Genomic DNA, 15,596 nt, shown 5'->3' with positions numbered 1-15,596 from the left:
ATTTCATATTACTGTTCTTTCTCTACTTCCACAGAGCAGATGCCCCTTTAATAGAGTTGAAGAGAGACCTACCATTTGAAAACATAACTCTGTGGGGTGAAATTATACATTTTCTTGTATAAAATACTTTTAATGTTAAAATCTCAAACCCTTATAAACTCCTTACATGCTGCTTTGTTACATGTTTAACAAACTTGAGGCTACCCAAAAGTACATCTTTTTTTGTAGACCACTTGAAAATTACTGAAGGTCTTGGTGGACCACTTAATGATCTTTCCAATTGTTGTTTGTATCATTAGCTAACTCTTGTAAAGCACTTTGGATAAAAGTGCTATTTTAAAAAAAAACAAACCTTAATGTTTTTTGTTATACAAATAAAGGCACACAGCTCATATTTTAATATCTGTAGTCTCCCATTTCTAATGGGATGGATGTGCCTTCTCTCCCCTGCTGCAGCAGCCATTGAGCTGGGAAGGGAAGGGAGGTTTTCCCCTCCTGCAGCAGCACAGAGCTGAGGCTGGGAAGGGGTGGGGGGTGGGTTTCTCCCTGGCAGCCACAGCCCTTGAGCTGGGGAAGATTGCATCTTTCTCTGGCTGCTGCAGCCCTGCACATCTCAAATTCCCCCCCACCCCGTCTTCTCACCCCACTGCCCCCTCCAAGGCCACCACCTCACGCCTGAGCGGCTCCACTGATTAGGTGGGTGGTCCTTCATTCTTTTGTGTGCAGCTGCCCAAGTGTGCACCTTAGACTGGAGGGAACTATCTGCAGACCACCTGAATGGAGCTCATGGATAGGATGACCAGATGTCCTGTTTTTAGGGACTTTTTCTTGTATAGTTGCCTATTCTCCCCCAGCCCCCCATGTCCCGTTCTTTCACAGTTGCAGTCTGGTAACCCTATTCACGGACCACTGGTGGTCCACGGACCACAGTTTGAGAACCTCTGGTCTATGTGAATACCCTTTTTAAAAGCAAATGAAAGCTTTTCCTTAAGTGTATATAGTAAGTGCATTGGGGTATATACTAAGTCTTTTAATAGTGTACAAAATTAATTCTGGTGGAGTATGGGCTGGATATTTAAGTACCTAAGGATGCAGGTTAGGTGCCTAATGGGATTTTCAGAAATGTGTGGCTCCTATAAAACCTCCCAACCTCAGACTATTTTCAATGTTGAGAGTAAAATTTCATTGCTACACTACTTTTACATGTAGAATCCCTCAACATTTTGATTTCAGTAGTCAGTCAGATAGGGTGAACTAGAAGCTTAAACTAGAAGATCCTAATTGTCTTCAGTCATCATGAAATATCACGGTTGGAAGGGACCTCAGAAGGTATTCTAGTCCAACCCCCTGCTCCAAGCAGGACCAACCCCAACTAAATCATCCCAGCCAGGGCTTTGTCAAGCCGGGCCTTAAAAACCTCTAAGGATGGAGATTCCACCACGTCCCTAGGTAACCCAGTCCAGTGCTTCATCACCCTCTTAGTGAAAAACTGTTTCCTAATATCCAACCTAAACTTCCCCCACTGCAACTTGATACCATTACTCCTTGTTCTGTCATCAGGTACCACTGAGAACAGTCTAGCTCCATCTTCTTTTCAACTATCTGAAAGCGAGTTCCAAGCAGCTATCAAATCCCCCCTCATTCTCTTCTGCAGACTAAACAATCCCAGTTCCCTCAGCCTCCTCATAAATCATGTGCTCCAGCTCTCTAATAATTTTTGTTGCCCTCTGCTGGACTCTTTCCAATTTTTTCACATCCTCCTGGTAGTGTGGGGCCCAGAACTGGACACAGTACTCCAGATGAGGCCTCACCAATGTTGAATAGAGGGGAATGATCACATCCCTCGACCTGCTGGCAATGCTCCTACTTATACAGCTCAAAATGCCATTAGCTTTCTTGCCAGCAAGGGCACACTGTTGACTCATCCAGCTTCTTGTCCACTGTAACCCCTAGGTTCTTTTCTGCAGAACTGCTGCCTAGCGATTTGATCCCTAGTCTGTAGCAGTGCATGGGATTCTTCTGTCCTAAGTGCAGGACTCTGCAATTGTCCTTGTTGAACCTCATCAGGCTCCTTTTGGCCAAATCCTCTAACTTGTCTAGGTCCCTCTGTTTCCTATCCCTACTCTCCAGTATATCTGCCACTCCTCCCAGTTTAGTGTCATCTGCAAACTTGCTGAGAGTGCAGTCCATGCCATCCTCCAGATCATTAATGAAGATATTGAATAAAACCAGCCCCAGGGCTGACCCTTGGGGCACTCCACTGGAAACTGGCTGCCAACTAGACATGGAGCCTTTGATCACTACCTGTTGAACCCGATGATCTAGCCAGCTTTCTATCCACCTTATAATCCATTCATGCAGCCCATACTACTTTAACTTGCTGGCAAGAGTACTATGGGAGACAGTATCAAAAGCTTTGCTAAAGTCAAGGAATAAAACATCCACTGCTTTCCCCTCATCCACGGAGCCAGTTATCTCCTCATAGAAGGCAATTAGGTTAGTCAGGCATGACTTGCCCTTGGTGAAACCATGCTGACAGTTCCTGATCACTTTCCTCTCCTCTAAGTGCATCAGAATTGATTCCTTGAGGACTTGCTCCATTTTTCCAGGGACTGAGGTGAGGCTGACTGGCCTGTAGTTCCCTGGATCCTCCTCCTTCCCTTTTTTAAAGATGGACACTAGATTGGCCTTTTTTCAGTCATCTGGGACCTCCCCCGATCACCATGAGTTTTCAGAGATAATGGCCAATGGTTCTGCAATCACATCCACTAATTCCTTTGGCAGCCTTGGATGCAGTATATCGGACCCATGGACTTGTGCTTGTCCAGCTTTTCTAAATAGTCCTGAACCACTTCTTTCTCCACAGAGGGCTGGTCACCTTCTCTCCATGCTGTGCTGCCCAGTGGAGTAGTCTGGGAGCTGACCTTGTTAAGTAAGACAGAGGCAAAAAAAGCGTTGAGTACATTAGCTTTTTCCACATCCTCTGTCACTAGGTTGCCTCCTTCATTCAGTAAGGGGCCCACACTTCCCTTGACTTAACATACCTGAAGAAACCTTTATTGTTAACTCTTAACATCTCTTTCTAGCTGCAGCTCCAAGTGTGATTTGGCCTTCCTGATTTCACTCCTGCATGCCTGAGCAATATTTTATACTCCTCCCTGGTCATTTATCCAATTTTCCACTTGTAAGCTGTTTTCTGTGTGTTTAAGATCAGCAAGGATTTCACTGTTAAACCAAGCTGGCCACCTGCCATTTCTACACATAGGGATGGTTTGTTCCTGCAACCTCAATAAGGATTCTTTAAAATATAGCCAGCTCTCCTAGACTCCTTTCCCCCTCATATTATTCTCCCAGGAGACCCTGCCCATCAGTTCCCTGAGGGAGTCAAAGTCTGATTTTCTGAAGTCCAGGGTCTGTATTTCACTGCTTTCCTTTCTTCCTTGTGTTAGGGTCCTGAACTCAACCATCTCATGGTCACTGCCTCCCAGGTTCCCATCCACTTTTGTTTCCCCTACTAATTCTTCCCTGTTTGTGAGCAGCAGGTCAAGAAGAGCTCTGCCTCTAGTTGGTTCCTCTAGCACTTGCACCAGGAAATTGTCCCCTACGCTTTCCAAAAACTTCCTGGATTGTCTGTGCACTATTGTAGTGCTCTCCCAGCAAGTATCTGAGTGATTGAAGTCCCCTATGAGAACCAGGGCCTGTGATCTAGTAACTGTTCAGTTGCTGGAAGAAAACCTTGTTCACCTCATCTCCCAGGTCTGATAGTCTATAGCAGACTCCCACATCACCCTTGTTGCTCATGCTTCTAAACTTAATCCAGAGATGCTTAGGTTTTTCTGCAGTTTCATACCGAAGCTCTGAGCAGTCATACTGCTCTTATATACAATGCAACTCCTCCACCTTGTCTGTCCTTCCTGAACAGTTTATATCCATTCAGGACAGTACTCCAGTCATGTGATTTATTTGACCAGGTCTCTTGTTTGAATCACATAATTTCTTGACTATGCCAGGACTTCCAGTTCTTGCTGCTTGTTTCCCAGGCTTCTTGCATCTGTGTAGAGGCCCTTAAGATAACTTCCTGCCTTACACTGCAAAAGCAGGATGATCAGCGAGTCCTCCCTTCTTGCACTTTCCTGTAGGTGCTTCCTCCTGGCATCCCACTTACCTTAGGGCTTTGATCTCCTTCCCCTGCTGAACCATTTAAAACCCTCATCACTAGGTTAGCCAGCCTGCTTGCAAAGATCGTTTCATTAAATGGAGCCTGTCTCTGCGTAGCACTCATTGGAACACCATCCCATGGTCAAAGAATCATATACAGTGTTTTAACTGTGCTGGTCATTGTGCTGCTCGAGCAGGGTCATTTGACTATGTAGTGCAGTGGTGAGTTAGGAGTAACCATGCTAGTTTTCAGTATGCCTCTTAAGCAATGTTCATGGAAGACAGGTATGGGGACTGAAGCCCACACTCAGCTGCCACTTATTATCCTCAGCCCTGCCAGCCCTCAAGCTTTGGCCTCAACAAATCTAACAGCAGCCCTGGCAGCTCCATCACAACCCAAAGTTGTTACCACCATAGACCCCTGGTTTACAACCTGGGAGCCAGACTGTCTAAGATAACCAAGGGGTCTGCACCTGCATTTGAAATTTTTTTTTAAGAGGTCCATGAATGAAAGGTTAAAAACCACAAGAGCTTGCCTAGACTAGCTTTTTAAGTACATGTGCAAAGCCCTACAGTTAACAGATAGCTCTATTACAAGTTATAGAAATCAGACTAAAAGCTGTACTCATATAAGCTATTTAGCATAAGTGTAGAAATTGCCTGTAAATAAGTCCAAAGCCAGGGGTTCACAAGCTGTCAGCCTCCACCCCAAACCCCACTTTGCCTCCAGCATATAATGGTGTTAAATATATTTTTATTAGTGTTTTTAATGTATAGGGGGTTGCATGCAGAGGCTTGCTGTGTGAAAGAGGTCACCGTGGTACAAAAGTTTAAGAGCCACTGTCCTAAGCTTTCCCCTCCCTGCCCCATGCAGTTAGCAGTGGAGCTCTTCCCCACTGAAAAACAAAAAAGCTCTATGGGATGTCTAGCTACTTTAGTGAGACAGTAGTCCAGACACCCTTGACAAGGAGCTGCCCTTGGGCTATAGCTGAGCTGGGCCTGCAGGCTCGTTATTGGCTTAGCTGTTCCTGGGCCAGTGGTAGAGCTGTAGTTTCACTTCTTTACTAGTAAGTGATTATGGAGCCCTCTCTACTAGCAGCAGAAAGAATGGTCACGACAAGCAGTACTGGTGATTATACTCAAATGCCAAGCTTGGAGAAGAAATAAGATTACCAGCATTACACTAGGCTGATCAAGATGAAATGTTACCTCCACTCAATGAAAGACACTGTCAGTCAAAAACAATTTACACTTTAAGTGAATATAGAAGTTCTTTTTAATTGAACATTCAAACTTCATTAAGACATGTGCAATATGGCATTTTACTGGGTTTAACCCTGCCTAAGATAATAGTATGATTGCTTGCTTGCTGGGGCTTGACAGGGTCCAGATCACACTTACCACTAATTAAATATTTTATTGAATAAATACATATCAAACAAAAATGCATTGGAATACTCTATATAAAAAGTTGATATATTTTTTAAAGGCCTTTCCACTTCAATCTAAAGTATAAGTAAAAAACATACAATAAAGGAAGGTATGCTAGTTTAACATAATTGGCTGACTTTATACAGCACTTATATCGTTTAGTCCATAAGTAAATTATTAAATGATAAAGAACATCTAATACAACCACTTCTACTGAACTAGGAAATAAATTTAAGAAAAAATGTACAGACCCCATGACTTTCCACCCAACCCCAACAGTCTAACCCTAAAGTGGATAAAGCCAATGGCTTTCACCACAAGAGCTCACGACAAAAGTGTCGCTTTGCTGATCAAAAAAAATCTGTATTTCAGATCCGTTATGAGCATTGAGACAAGATTCAATATATCCCCAAAGAAAGAAGCACAATGCACGTTGTGAATGCCTATTCAGCAACAGCGGGCACTGCATTCAAAAAAGCTCTCATCCCAGGGATTAAATGAGATCAGCCACATTCATAGGCATCTCCTCCACTGTAGTATTGTAGAAAGTCTCAATATCCCGAAGAATTCTTTTGTCCTCCTCGGTAACAAAGTTTATAGCCACCCCTTTCCTGCCAAAACGGCCACCTCGTCCAATTCTGCACAGAACAGAAGACATTTAAAAAACGTTTTTCTAAAAGATTCAAATTCCTAGGGGAGGGTGAGACATTAGGGCCAGTATTATACAGGACATCAAACTAGATGATTACTATGGTCTCTTCTGGCCTTATTTGCCAAAGGCCAGTTTATCCTTATTTACAGTACTAGATGCTAGTCAAAAAATGATATTTTGCCAAGAAAAATTAGCTGTTAGTGCCAACCTTCAGAAATATCCAACCTGTAGACAACAGTAGAGAAAGATTACTGTTTTGACTGCAAAATAATTTCAGTGTAGCTCTTTGGTGTTGTGATATGAAGTGCAAAGTCATTCCAACCCTCTCACTCTTGCACCTTTGAGAATGGCTAGCAATGAAACTTACACATCCAGCCACCCTCATCCATTTCCCAAGTGTGGGCAGAGAGCTTGGTCAGCCTAGTGCACAGGTAAATGTTCAAGAAGGCTAAATATTAAAGTCAGCAACAGATGTATTCCAATTACATTCTGTAATGCAGAATAAATGTTCATATTTCACTGTGAAAACATCAAATATTTGTATTTAAGATACTGTTTTCAGTGGGAAAACTTATCAGTTTGACACGGAAACCCAAGACAAGAGTCAATATAAAGCTAAAAATCACTGCTTTTGTATAAGTGTTTTAAGTAAGAGACAGATTACACCACCACATTAGTTTTAGTGAGTTGACAGCCCACCAACAGTTCTGCTTCCTTCATGGAAAAACTGGACAATGTGAAACACCTTTTCTGTAAGAGCTAAAATACATGACAAAACAAAGTGAATAATCATGACAAAATAAAAAACAAGTATATAAATACCAACTCGCTCTTTATTCAAACAGCGTGCCGCTTACGAATCCACGTCCTAAATTAGGTCAACGCCGTTTCTGAGCACCATCTTGTGTCATCAACTGCTGCTACCGACTCCTGTATTGTTTTACATCAAGTAACAGAGTACAATTTACTTAATTTAAGGACAAAGCCACTAGAAGTATTTAACTAGAGCTAGGGAAACAAAACTGAAATTGCTACCAGGAAGGAAAAACCACCACAGAAGAAAGAATCCCACCGTAAGAGAAATCACCAAGAACAAACAAATGAAGGCACAAAAACAGCACAATTAGACCTCTCAGGAAGTCAACACATTCTTACTATCCCAGCTGAAGTTGCTAACAATATGGAAGCCTACTAAGTGAACAGCAGCAGCAGTCCAGGAAAAATGAGCTATGGCCTAAAGCAGTAAGATGTGGTGGACAAATCAATAACTAGACTTGGCATAAACACTGCAGTTAGAAATGATTTTTTTGCCGTTTCTGAGGCTCCACAAGATATAGTGCAGAAGATTCTAATTCAGCAGCAGATGCCAATTGGACTACACCTCAGCAATGAATTGATCAGGCAACAATGCTAAGACAGACTAAGACATCTAAGTTTTCCCACTGCTTTGTTTCATTGACTAACCAAGAAGCTCTGCCCCTCCCCCATTTCAGAAGTGTTATGGAAACAACTGTACTAGTCAGTACTTAGTGTTTGATATTTTAGATGGGTATGCCCTTCCTGGTATGGTTGGATACACACTCTTCCAGTCCCCCACCGCCCCCCCAGCCCCACTGAGTGGGCTAAGAAAACCCAGAGCAGTGGGTGGGTTTGTTCAAGTTACACAGATAGAAATGTGTAGAAAATAGGATGCAAGTTCTTGTGATTTAGTCTGAAGCAGTGAAATTAGGAGAAACATTCAGTGATGTAACACTACAGCAACTAACCTGTGAATGTAGTTTTCACGATTGGTCGGCAGGTCGTAATTTATAACCAATGAAACCTGTTGCACATCAATGCCACGAGCCTGGAAGCCAATGCAGAGACTCTTTAATACAAGCCCATACATTTTAGAGTAAGATATTTACTCCTTATTTTGTTGACCACATTATAGTGATGAACTACAACCGTGTAGCCCATAGTGGAGTGTAGTCTTTACTCTTCCAAGAGCTTGAGTGGTTCGGTTACAGTAACCTTCACCAAGTCAAGAAGCTTTGGGCAGCAAGTGTGAACATGCTAAACACACACTGGGGAGATGCAGTATTAAGGTAATTGAGATGTTTAGGGGCATGGATCAGTGTTCACACTGCACCCCCATCAGTACCCAGCCCAAGCTGAGGAAGCTAATGATCCAACCAATGGACCAAATTTGGTGATGAATTCTGGTCACATGCCACCTGAAGCACATTGTGCGTATGCTAAGATGACTGAGATAGTTACCAACAAGTCAGTAGTGATCAAGACACGGCTTGATCCCGATCTAAACTCTCTCATGATAACATCTCGTTCCTTCTGGTCCATGTCACCATGCTGCAGAAATCAAAAAATGAGAACTTTTACAATCTCAATATTCCAGAACAGAAAAATCTATTTCTTATTTTAAATGTGTATGAGACCAAGCGTCCCCATCTGCTATGGGATCAAGGCAGGCAGGGATAGTATGAAACATTTTGTTTTGAGCAGGGGGAACGACAATACAGCACTTCACAGCTACATTGTAACTTAACCTGCTTCTCACTTTAAAGAGCACCAGTTTTGGTGCCTAGAACGAGAGTTTCTGAATTTGTTAGAATCATTACCACTAAAGTGTCTATCATTGCCCAAGTGAAATGGAGATTTGAATACATTAATCAGTCCTACAAGATCACAAGCATGAGATGTCTTAGATAAGATGAAGCATCAACTCTCACCAGAGCAGAGACTGTGAAGTCCCTTGCATGCATTTTCTCTGTAAGCCAATCCACTTTTCTTCTTGTATTCAGGAAAATAACAGCTTGTGTAATGGTCAGTGTCTCATACAAGTCACAGAGAGTGTCCAGCTTCCATTCCTAAATATATGCAAAATTTATGAAAAAGTGCCAGGTAATTAAATTTGTATTAACTAAACAAGTTCAGTTACTAAGTAAAAAAAATCTTAGTATGGCAGGGCAAGAACTACAGAAAACCCCATCATCAAATTAACGTTTCAGTATATAGAATTATGTAGGTACAACATGAAAAATAAGCATATGTGCAAGTTTCCACAAAGATTATTGCACCAAATCCTAAGACATAGGACACTGGACATTAAGAAAGAGGTCCACCCAAGTCATTCTGGATCTAGTGCATATTTATTCTTCTTCTTATGTGTACTCTGCTAGCATTACTACAAAAACCAAAGCTCAGCCCTAGTTTCTGTAATTTTAGCACAGTGCTTTAACAAGAAGGTGGAAAAAACGAGAGATCTTCTAAATACTTCCAGCCAAAGGAAATAAAGTTAGCACCTACCTCTCTTTCAACATTAATATAGAATTGTTTGATACCCTCAAGGGTCAATTCTTCTTTTTTCACCAGAATACGTATAGGATCTCTCATGAACTTTTTGGTCACTTCCAACACATCCATCGGCATGGTGGCTGACAGCAATACAACCTAAGCGATACAGTACAAACCGAGAAGAAATGCTTCTAAAATTGTAAGAAAAACCACCAATATTCAGAGGTACTATACTAACCCTAAATGAGTAATACCACCAACATCCAAGAGATCGCTTTGTGCAGTAAGCACTCAAAAGCAGAAACCATAGTTAAATATGATTCCCAACTGATTAACATTGAAATTAATCTAACATGGTTAAGTGAAGACAGATTACATGTATGAGACTAAGCGTCCCTGTCTACTCTAGGAATCAAGGCAGTCAGGGATATGAAACAATTTATTTGAGCGGGGGAAGGACAATACAGCACTTGACAGCTACATTGTAACTTATCCTGCATTTCTTAACACAAGCTGCTCATCTTAGTGATAACTTAATTCTGATTTTACCTGAATATTTGTGCTTAACTTTTGAAAAATTTCATAAATTTGATCTTTAAATCCACGGCTCAACATTTCATCTGCTTCATCCAAGACAAACATCTTGATCCATTTAGGTGCTAGGAGAAAGGGAGAAGTGTTTCATAAAGCATGCTAAGGAGACTGTTTAGTGCATCTGAAATGGCTGTGAATCACTACCTCTTCCTTTATGAGTGATCAGTATAAACTTTTATCATCATTTCTAAGTCAGTCCCGAAAGATGGTAAAACATCACTTCACTCCCCTTTTAAGTTTCACACCCTGTAAGTTATGTATCTAATGCAAAGTTTTAAACATTCTTAACTTCTCCAACTGCTGAACAGTAATATTTTTTAAATGGAATGTTCAGGTATATCTATTGCCTTTAATATGCATTTCTTCCACAATTTACTTGGAAAGTTGAACCCCAGAAATTACAAAGCCTGCTTTCTGCATTGTCAATTGAAACCATCAAGCAGCTTCCACATGTGAATATACTGGTTGCTAAAGTAGTGAAACTAAATTCAGTACTTACAAAGATATCGTCTGTTTAACATATCAAAGACCCGACCTGGAGTTCCAACCACGATGTGTGGAGCCTCAGCCTGAAGCTTCTGCATCTCATTACGAACATTTGTGCCACCAATACAAGCATGGCAAGTTGCACCCATATAGTCTCCAAGAGCCAAAATTACCTTTTGTATCTAAAATAAAAATCCTTAAGTCAGTACTTCCAGTATGTTTTTTAAAAAATCCAGTTAAGTTCCAAAACACTAATTTCTATATTCACTATTCAGTTCTGAACAAGGACCATGCACTTTTCTGGTATGGAAACTGGGTCACAGTTGCTGCTAATCTCCCCCAAATTCACCAATGGCATCAACATGGTAATTTCTTGGGTTGATTTATTTAAGCTAGTTCTTTTCTTAAGAAAAGAGTCAGTCCTATTATCAAATGAATCCTAGATCTTTTCCTTAAGATACCTTAAGGAATTTTCCCTTCAGAGGCCAAACTGCAGAGTGACGGCAGAGTTGAGAAAACTATCACTAGTGTTGTGCACTAGCAGAACAGCTTGCAAATAAGTTATGACATTTTGTTGTCAGGCAGGCAGAGTACACAACTATGCAGTAAACTCAGATTTATTAGGCAAGAATCAAATATCCTCAGGTTTAAGGCCAAATGTCCAATTCTGTTCCCAGTGAAGTCTCACTTTGCTACTGCTTTAACTGAGAGTATAGGATTAGTAAAAACTATAACTGATCTGATACCACAATTTTTTCTAGATTCCAAAAGGTATCATATTTAGACAACTCTACCTCCAAGCACAGTTGACTCTAATATTTGGTCTGAGGAAGTAAAAATTCTCACTTAAGAGTGCTGAGCAAATTATATATAGTATAAAACCAAATTGCAAAACATTTTATAAGTCTAGTACCTACACTTTTATGTATCACATTAAACCTTAAATCAAAGAATTCTTGGAGCCACTTTTAACAGTACAGGATTTAATGTAGTCTGGAGCTTCACTGAAGCAGCTCCATTTTAAGGAGAAAAAAGTACTGAAACTGTGAGGTAAACATGCAACATAGCATGGGTCAGACAAATACACCACAAGACAATGAACTGATCACATGTGCACTGCAGTTTTCATGTTGCACAACTGCACACAAGTTTGAGTTGTTTTCAAAAAGTGCATTTTATTTCCACTCAGAACATGTTTTAATATTTCATTTTTTAATATTTCACCATTTGCTGGGAGATGCCCTTTCAGAACTACACAGCATATCAGCTGTTACCTGCCCCTTATCCCAGCATCACCTCCAAACAAATCACATCTGAACTCCCTTCATGTGGGCAAGGAAAACCTAAAACAGAAGCTATTTTGTTTCCCCATTACACTCAAAGTGGCAAGGATTCTGAATGGATATTAGTTACAGACCCCTTTGAAAAGTCTGTTAACTGTCCTACACAGTTGTGAAACCTGAAACTTATGCAATGTGCAAGCAGCTTTTTTAACTACACTATCAATACCTGTTGAGCCAGTTCTCTGGTAGGGGCCAATACTAGTGCTTGGGTCTCCTTGAGATCAATCTCCAATTGCTGCAGGATGGAAATAGCAAATGTGGCTGTCTTGCCAGTACCTGACTGAGCTTGAGCAATCACATCATACCCTAAAAAAAGTAGGATATATATTTACTGCTCCTACACAAGTTATTCATATTTAGTTTAATTCTATTCCTTTTGAAATAAGTGATCAGCAATTAAGAGCTCTCCATTTCAGATCAGTCCCGAAAGATGGTATATCATCATCTCACTTGTTCAAGCAAGGGTTAAAAGTAAGTATCATCACCACACTTTAAAAATAACTACATAGTACATACATTTAAAAAGTTCTTTTCTAGTTAACTTGTCTTGTCACCATTAGCAGACAGATGCAGTAGACTTTTGTGCTTGCCTACCTTTGATACATGGAATAATAGCTCTCTGTTGAATAGCTGAAGGTTTCTCAAAACCATAAGCATAAATACCCCTGAGAAGGGATTCTTTTAAATTCATATCATCAAAATTGTCAACAATTTCATTCCAATTGCTCTGTAAGAAAAAAAAACAAAAAGATTACTACATGGATCACCTACCTCCATATTTGATTTGAGTCTAAAGTGTATTGTACAGTTGCTCACCTCAATGATACCATCAGGGTCCATTCCCTCTGGGCCGCCATGGTCTCTGTTGCCAAGAAAAAGCAGGCTGTTAACACTCTGCAACTAACAATCGAACATCAAGACCTCAGTATCTTCGATAGCATTAACACTGCCCACAACAAACTGGAACTTGAACCAGGGATGGATAACTCTAGAATTTGCTTTGGTATTTTCCCAGCATGAGAACTAGTCTCCTCTCCTCATTAGCATGGATGCCATTACTCCATCTTTCTGTGCCAGGCTCAGTCACCCTATAGCCACAGTGTAAAATCAGCAAAACACCTCTACCCTGCAGCGACCCCCAGAGCTAACTACAGCAGCACAGCACGCGTCCCCGCAGCAAGGCCGATAGCAGGCCTCAACGCGCCGCACCGCCACAACAGGCGCAGGGCAGAGACTACAGTTCCCAGCATGCAGCACTCCCAGGGCAGCGAAAACCCCTGCTCTAAGAGCGTTGCCGGCTGGGCGCTGTAGCCCCCGCCGGGGAGAAGGCAAAAAAGAGCTGCCCTACCTGGGCCACCTCGCCTGAAGAGCCAGAAGAGAAGTTTTCTCCGGCTTCTATGTGCCGCCCCATCTGCCTCAGCCAGGACGAGCAAACTCTCGCGAGAGCTCCACCCCGGGACTGCGCAAATCGGAGACGCTAAGCAGGCGGAGGAAGGCGCCCGGCAATCGCCTTAAGCGTCGAGCCCCTCCCGCTCTGCGTGAAAATGGACTCGCCCGAAGCCGGGCCCATGAAACGCCGGAGTGAACCAACGGGACACCGGGGAAGGGGGGGTTCAAAGTTGAAGCGTCATGGCCGGCTCCTCTCGGAGCTAAATCATGCTGGGCCGCACGGGGGATGGGTCCCCGAAACGGACAAGCTGCGAGAAGAACGTGCCTACCAAGAGACAACTGGACGGAACCACCTGGGATGGTATTTCCCACCAACGGCAAAGAGCCGGCGTCACACGCCCCACCTCGTCCCGCGTTAATCGCGCTGCCCTTTAAAATCGCCTCAAGAGAAAAAAAAGCCACGAAGGCCCTGACTAGTCCCCCACCTTTCAGCCCCCAATACCTGCTATAATCCGTGGAACCACCTGACATGTTCCAGTCTCCAGCCCCCACCTCTGTTCTCTCCTCAACTGAAAAGACAGCGCCTCCGCGACGCCTGGTTTATATACCCATGCAGCCGCCGGAACTCGAACCGCCTTTCGCCGCGGAGGAATCCGTATATCGTCCCACAGTCTAAGCCACAAATATACCCCGTTTAGGGCTCGCCCGTGTCACGGATGTCCCCATTCAAACTGGGTGTGATATTTCCCGTGGGGGTTCGTAAGGCTGCCAGAGCCAGAAGAGCGGGCGGAGACTGGAACTATTTTGTGTGCCGCGAAGGCGGAAGGATATTGCAGCAGTTAGAGATATGACCGTGTCCTGCGCCTTCCTTCTCTTGCTCGTGCCCCCACCATTCGCGTACGGGGTTTCCCTGCCTGACCCCTGCTGCAGAGTGGCGACAGAGACTCAGTTCGGGAGGGGGAAGGGAGAGACTGAGTGGGGCAGGGGGCTGGGTCGTCGGAGGGGGGAGGGGAGCTTGGCGAGGGGCCAGAGGAGGGGAAAGGGCAGCTGAGACCCGAGGAAGGGGCAGAGAAAGAGGGAAGGGAATTTAGGGCGGGGAGGGCAGCTGAGGGGGAAAGGGGGCACCAGGTGAGGAGGCTTAAGGGATCAAAGCCTGAGCATCACCTGTGAGGAAGGCAGGGTTATCACAAGGTTGCCATGTTGGTGTCAAACCCAGGCTCCAGGAGTCATGGGATTATGGGAAACTCTCCACTTTCTTTCATTTACCCCTCCCCCCTGCCCCTACATACACCCCCCCCCCAACAAAATAAGCTTCTAGCCTTTGTGTTTTGGGGAAAAAGCTGGAAAACTGTCCTGGGAAAGCCCCAAAACAAGACCATCAGCAAAAGAACTGCAAATAGAGTCAAAAGAAAAAAACCCTTTGGTGATTGTTAAATCGATTTTGGGATGGGGGAGGATTTGTAGTTTTGAATGTCTGGAGTAGGAAATACTGGAGAGGGACTAAGGGAAGGACCTGTGGCGCTCTGGAGAAATGGATGTGTGGAAGCAGCTCAGGGAAGAGGTACCAGGGGATGCAGGAGTGAGGTGGAATAGGGGAGAAGATCGAACCTAGGGGAGACGGTTGCAGATAGGATGAGGTTGCAGTCTATATTGTTTGGCTAGAAGGTGATTTCTACTGTCATACTGCTGTTTAATTCATGTGCTCAGATACTGTCGTGATGGGTGCTTATAAAAACCCAGATAGGTTAAATAGATTAGCTTCACACACTTTTACTGGTGGGCCACATCAATGTTTATGTTTGGTTGGTTTGTTTTTGAGGTAGCAGAAACTGGCTGAGGGGATTGTAAAGGAGAGTTAAAATGTGGGTAATGTATTCTAGATCAGTGGTTCTCAACCAGTGTCTGAGGCTGTCGGGGGGCCCGTGCATAGGTTTCAGGGGGCTGCCAAACATGGCCAACATTACACTCGCTGGCGCCCAGGGTAGATAGCTGAAGCCCCACCATATGGTGCTGAAGCCTGGGCCCTGAGCCCCACCACTGGGGCTGAAGCCTGAGCAATAGAGTTTTGTGTGGGCCCTATGGCATGAGGCCCCAGGCCGTTGCTCTGCTTGCTATCCCCTAATGCCAGTCTTGGCTTTTATATGCAGAAAATCAGTTATTGTGGCACACGTAGGCCGTGGAATTTTATAGCATGTTGAAGGGGGCTCAGAAAGAAAAAGGTTCAGAGACCCTGTTCTAGATGAAGGTAT

At 43.3% G+C, this 15,596-nt stretch overlaps 1 protein-coding gene and 5 non-coding genes across 8 annotated transcripts; all 6 read right to left on the bottom strand.

The window, feature by feature from the left end:
• Positions 1-5,416: 5,416 nt before the first annotated feature.
• Positions 5,417-13,957, bottom strand: EIF4A2 (eukaryotic translation initiation factor 4A2). Of its 3 annotated transcripts, none has more exons than XR_004001912.1 (12): positions 13,850-13,957; positions 12,775-12,820; positions 12,553-12,685; positions 12,125-12,264; positions 10,629-10,797; positions 10,085-10,194; positions 9,548-9,691; positions 8,971-9,108; positions 8,501-8,590; positions 8,008-8,087; positions 7,064-7,171; positions 6,160-6,227 (listed from the first exon to the last, which is right to left on the bottom strand). XR_004001912.1 is itself a non-coding variant. In XM_030574671.1 (11 exons), exons 1-11 carry the CDS (start codon positions 13,876-13,878, stop codon positions 6,083-6,085), a joined length of 1,224 nt encoding a protein of 407 aa, XP_030430531.1. In that variant the 5' UTR covers positions 13,879-13,957; the 3' UTR covers positions 5,417-6,082. The 3 variants fall into 3 exon arrangements, 1 of the variants encoding a protein (XP_030430531.1); XR_004001913.1 differs by having other exon boundaries at positions 6,212-6,227; positions 7,068-7,171; XM_030574671.1 differs by lacking the exon at positions 7,064-7,171 and having other exon boundaries at positions 5,417-6,227.
• On the bottom strand, positions 8,666-8,793 carry LOC115658146. Its single transcript, XR_004002179.1, has one exon. It is a non-coding gene; the product is annotated as a small nucleolar RNA SNORA63 (small nucleolar RNA).
• On the bottom strand, positions 9,308-9,488 carry LOC115658166. Its single transcript, XR_004002199.1, has one exon. It is a non-coding gene; the product is annotated as a small nucleolar RNA SNORA81 (small nucleolar RNA).
• LOC115658147 lies at positions 9,912-10,035 on the bottom strand. The gene has a single exon (XR_004002180.1). It is a non-coding gene; the product is annotated as a small nucleolar RNA SNORA63 (small nucleolar RNA).
• LOC115658169 lies at positions 10,286-10,356 on the bottom strand. The gene has a single exon (XR_004002202.1). It is a non-coding gene; the product is annotated as a small nucleolar RNA SNORD2 (small nucleolar RNA).
• Positions 12,342-12,410, bottom strand: LOC115658168. Its single transcript, XR_004002201.1, has one exon. It is a non-coding gene; the product is annotated as a small nucleolar RNA SNORD2 (small nucleolar RNA).
• Positions 13,958-15,596: the final 1,639 nt, after the last annotated feature.

Source organism: Gopherus evgoodei, chromosome 9 (genome assembly GCF_007399415.2).
Source record: "Gopherus evgoodei ecotype Sinaloan lineage chromosome 9, rGopEvg1_v1.p, whole genome shotgun sequence".
NCBI classification, from domain to species: Eukaryota; Metazoa; Chordata; order Testudines; family Testudinidae; genus Gopherus; species Gopherus evgoodei.
Note: the sequence above shows the minus strand (reverse complement) of the source record. Positions and strands in the feature narration are given on the sequence as shown.

What these genes read in the sequence shown, in the direction of transcription:
- EIF4A2 (XM_030574671.1), bottom strand. Translation starts at nt 13,878, where the DNA reads ATGTCAGGTGGTTCCACGGATTATAGCAG. An exon ending in ACTTCACAGTCTCTGCTCTG is followed by an intron (nt 8,591 to 8,970) that starts GTGAGAGTTGAT and finishes TGATTTCTGCAG; the next exon opens with CATGGTGACATGGACCAGAA. An exon ending in TGATCACTACTGACTTGTTG is followed by an intron (nt 8,088 to 8,500) that starts GTAACTATCTCA and finishes ATTGGCTTCCAG; the next exon opens with GCTCGTGGCATTGATGTGCA.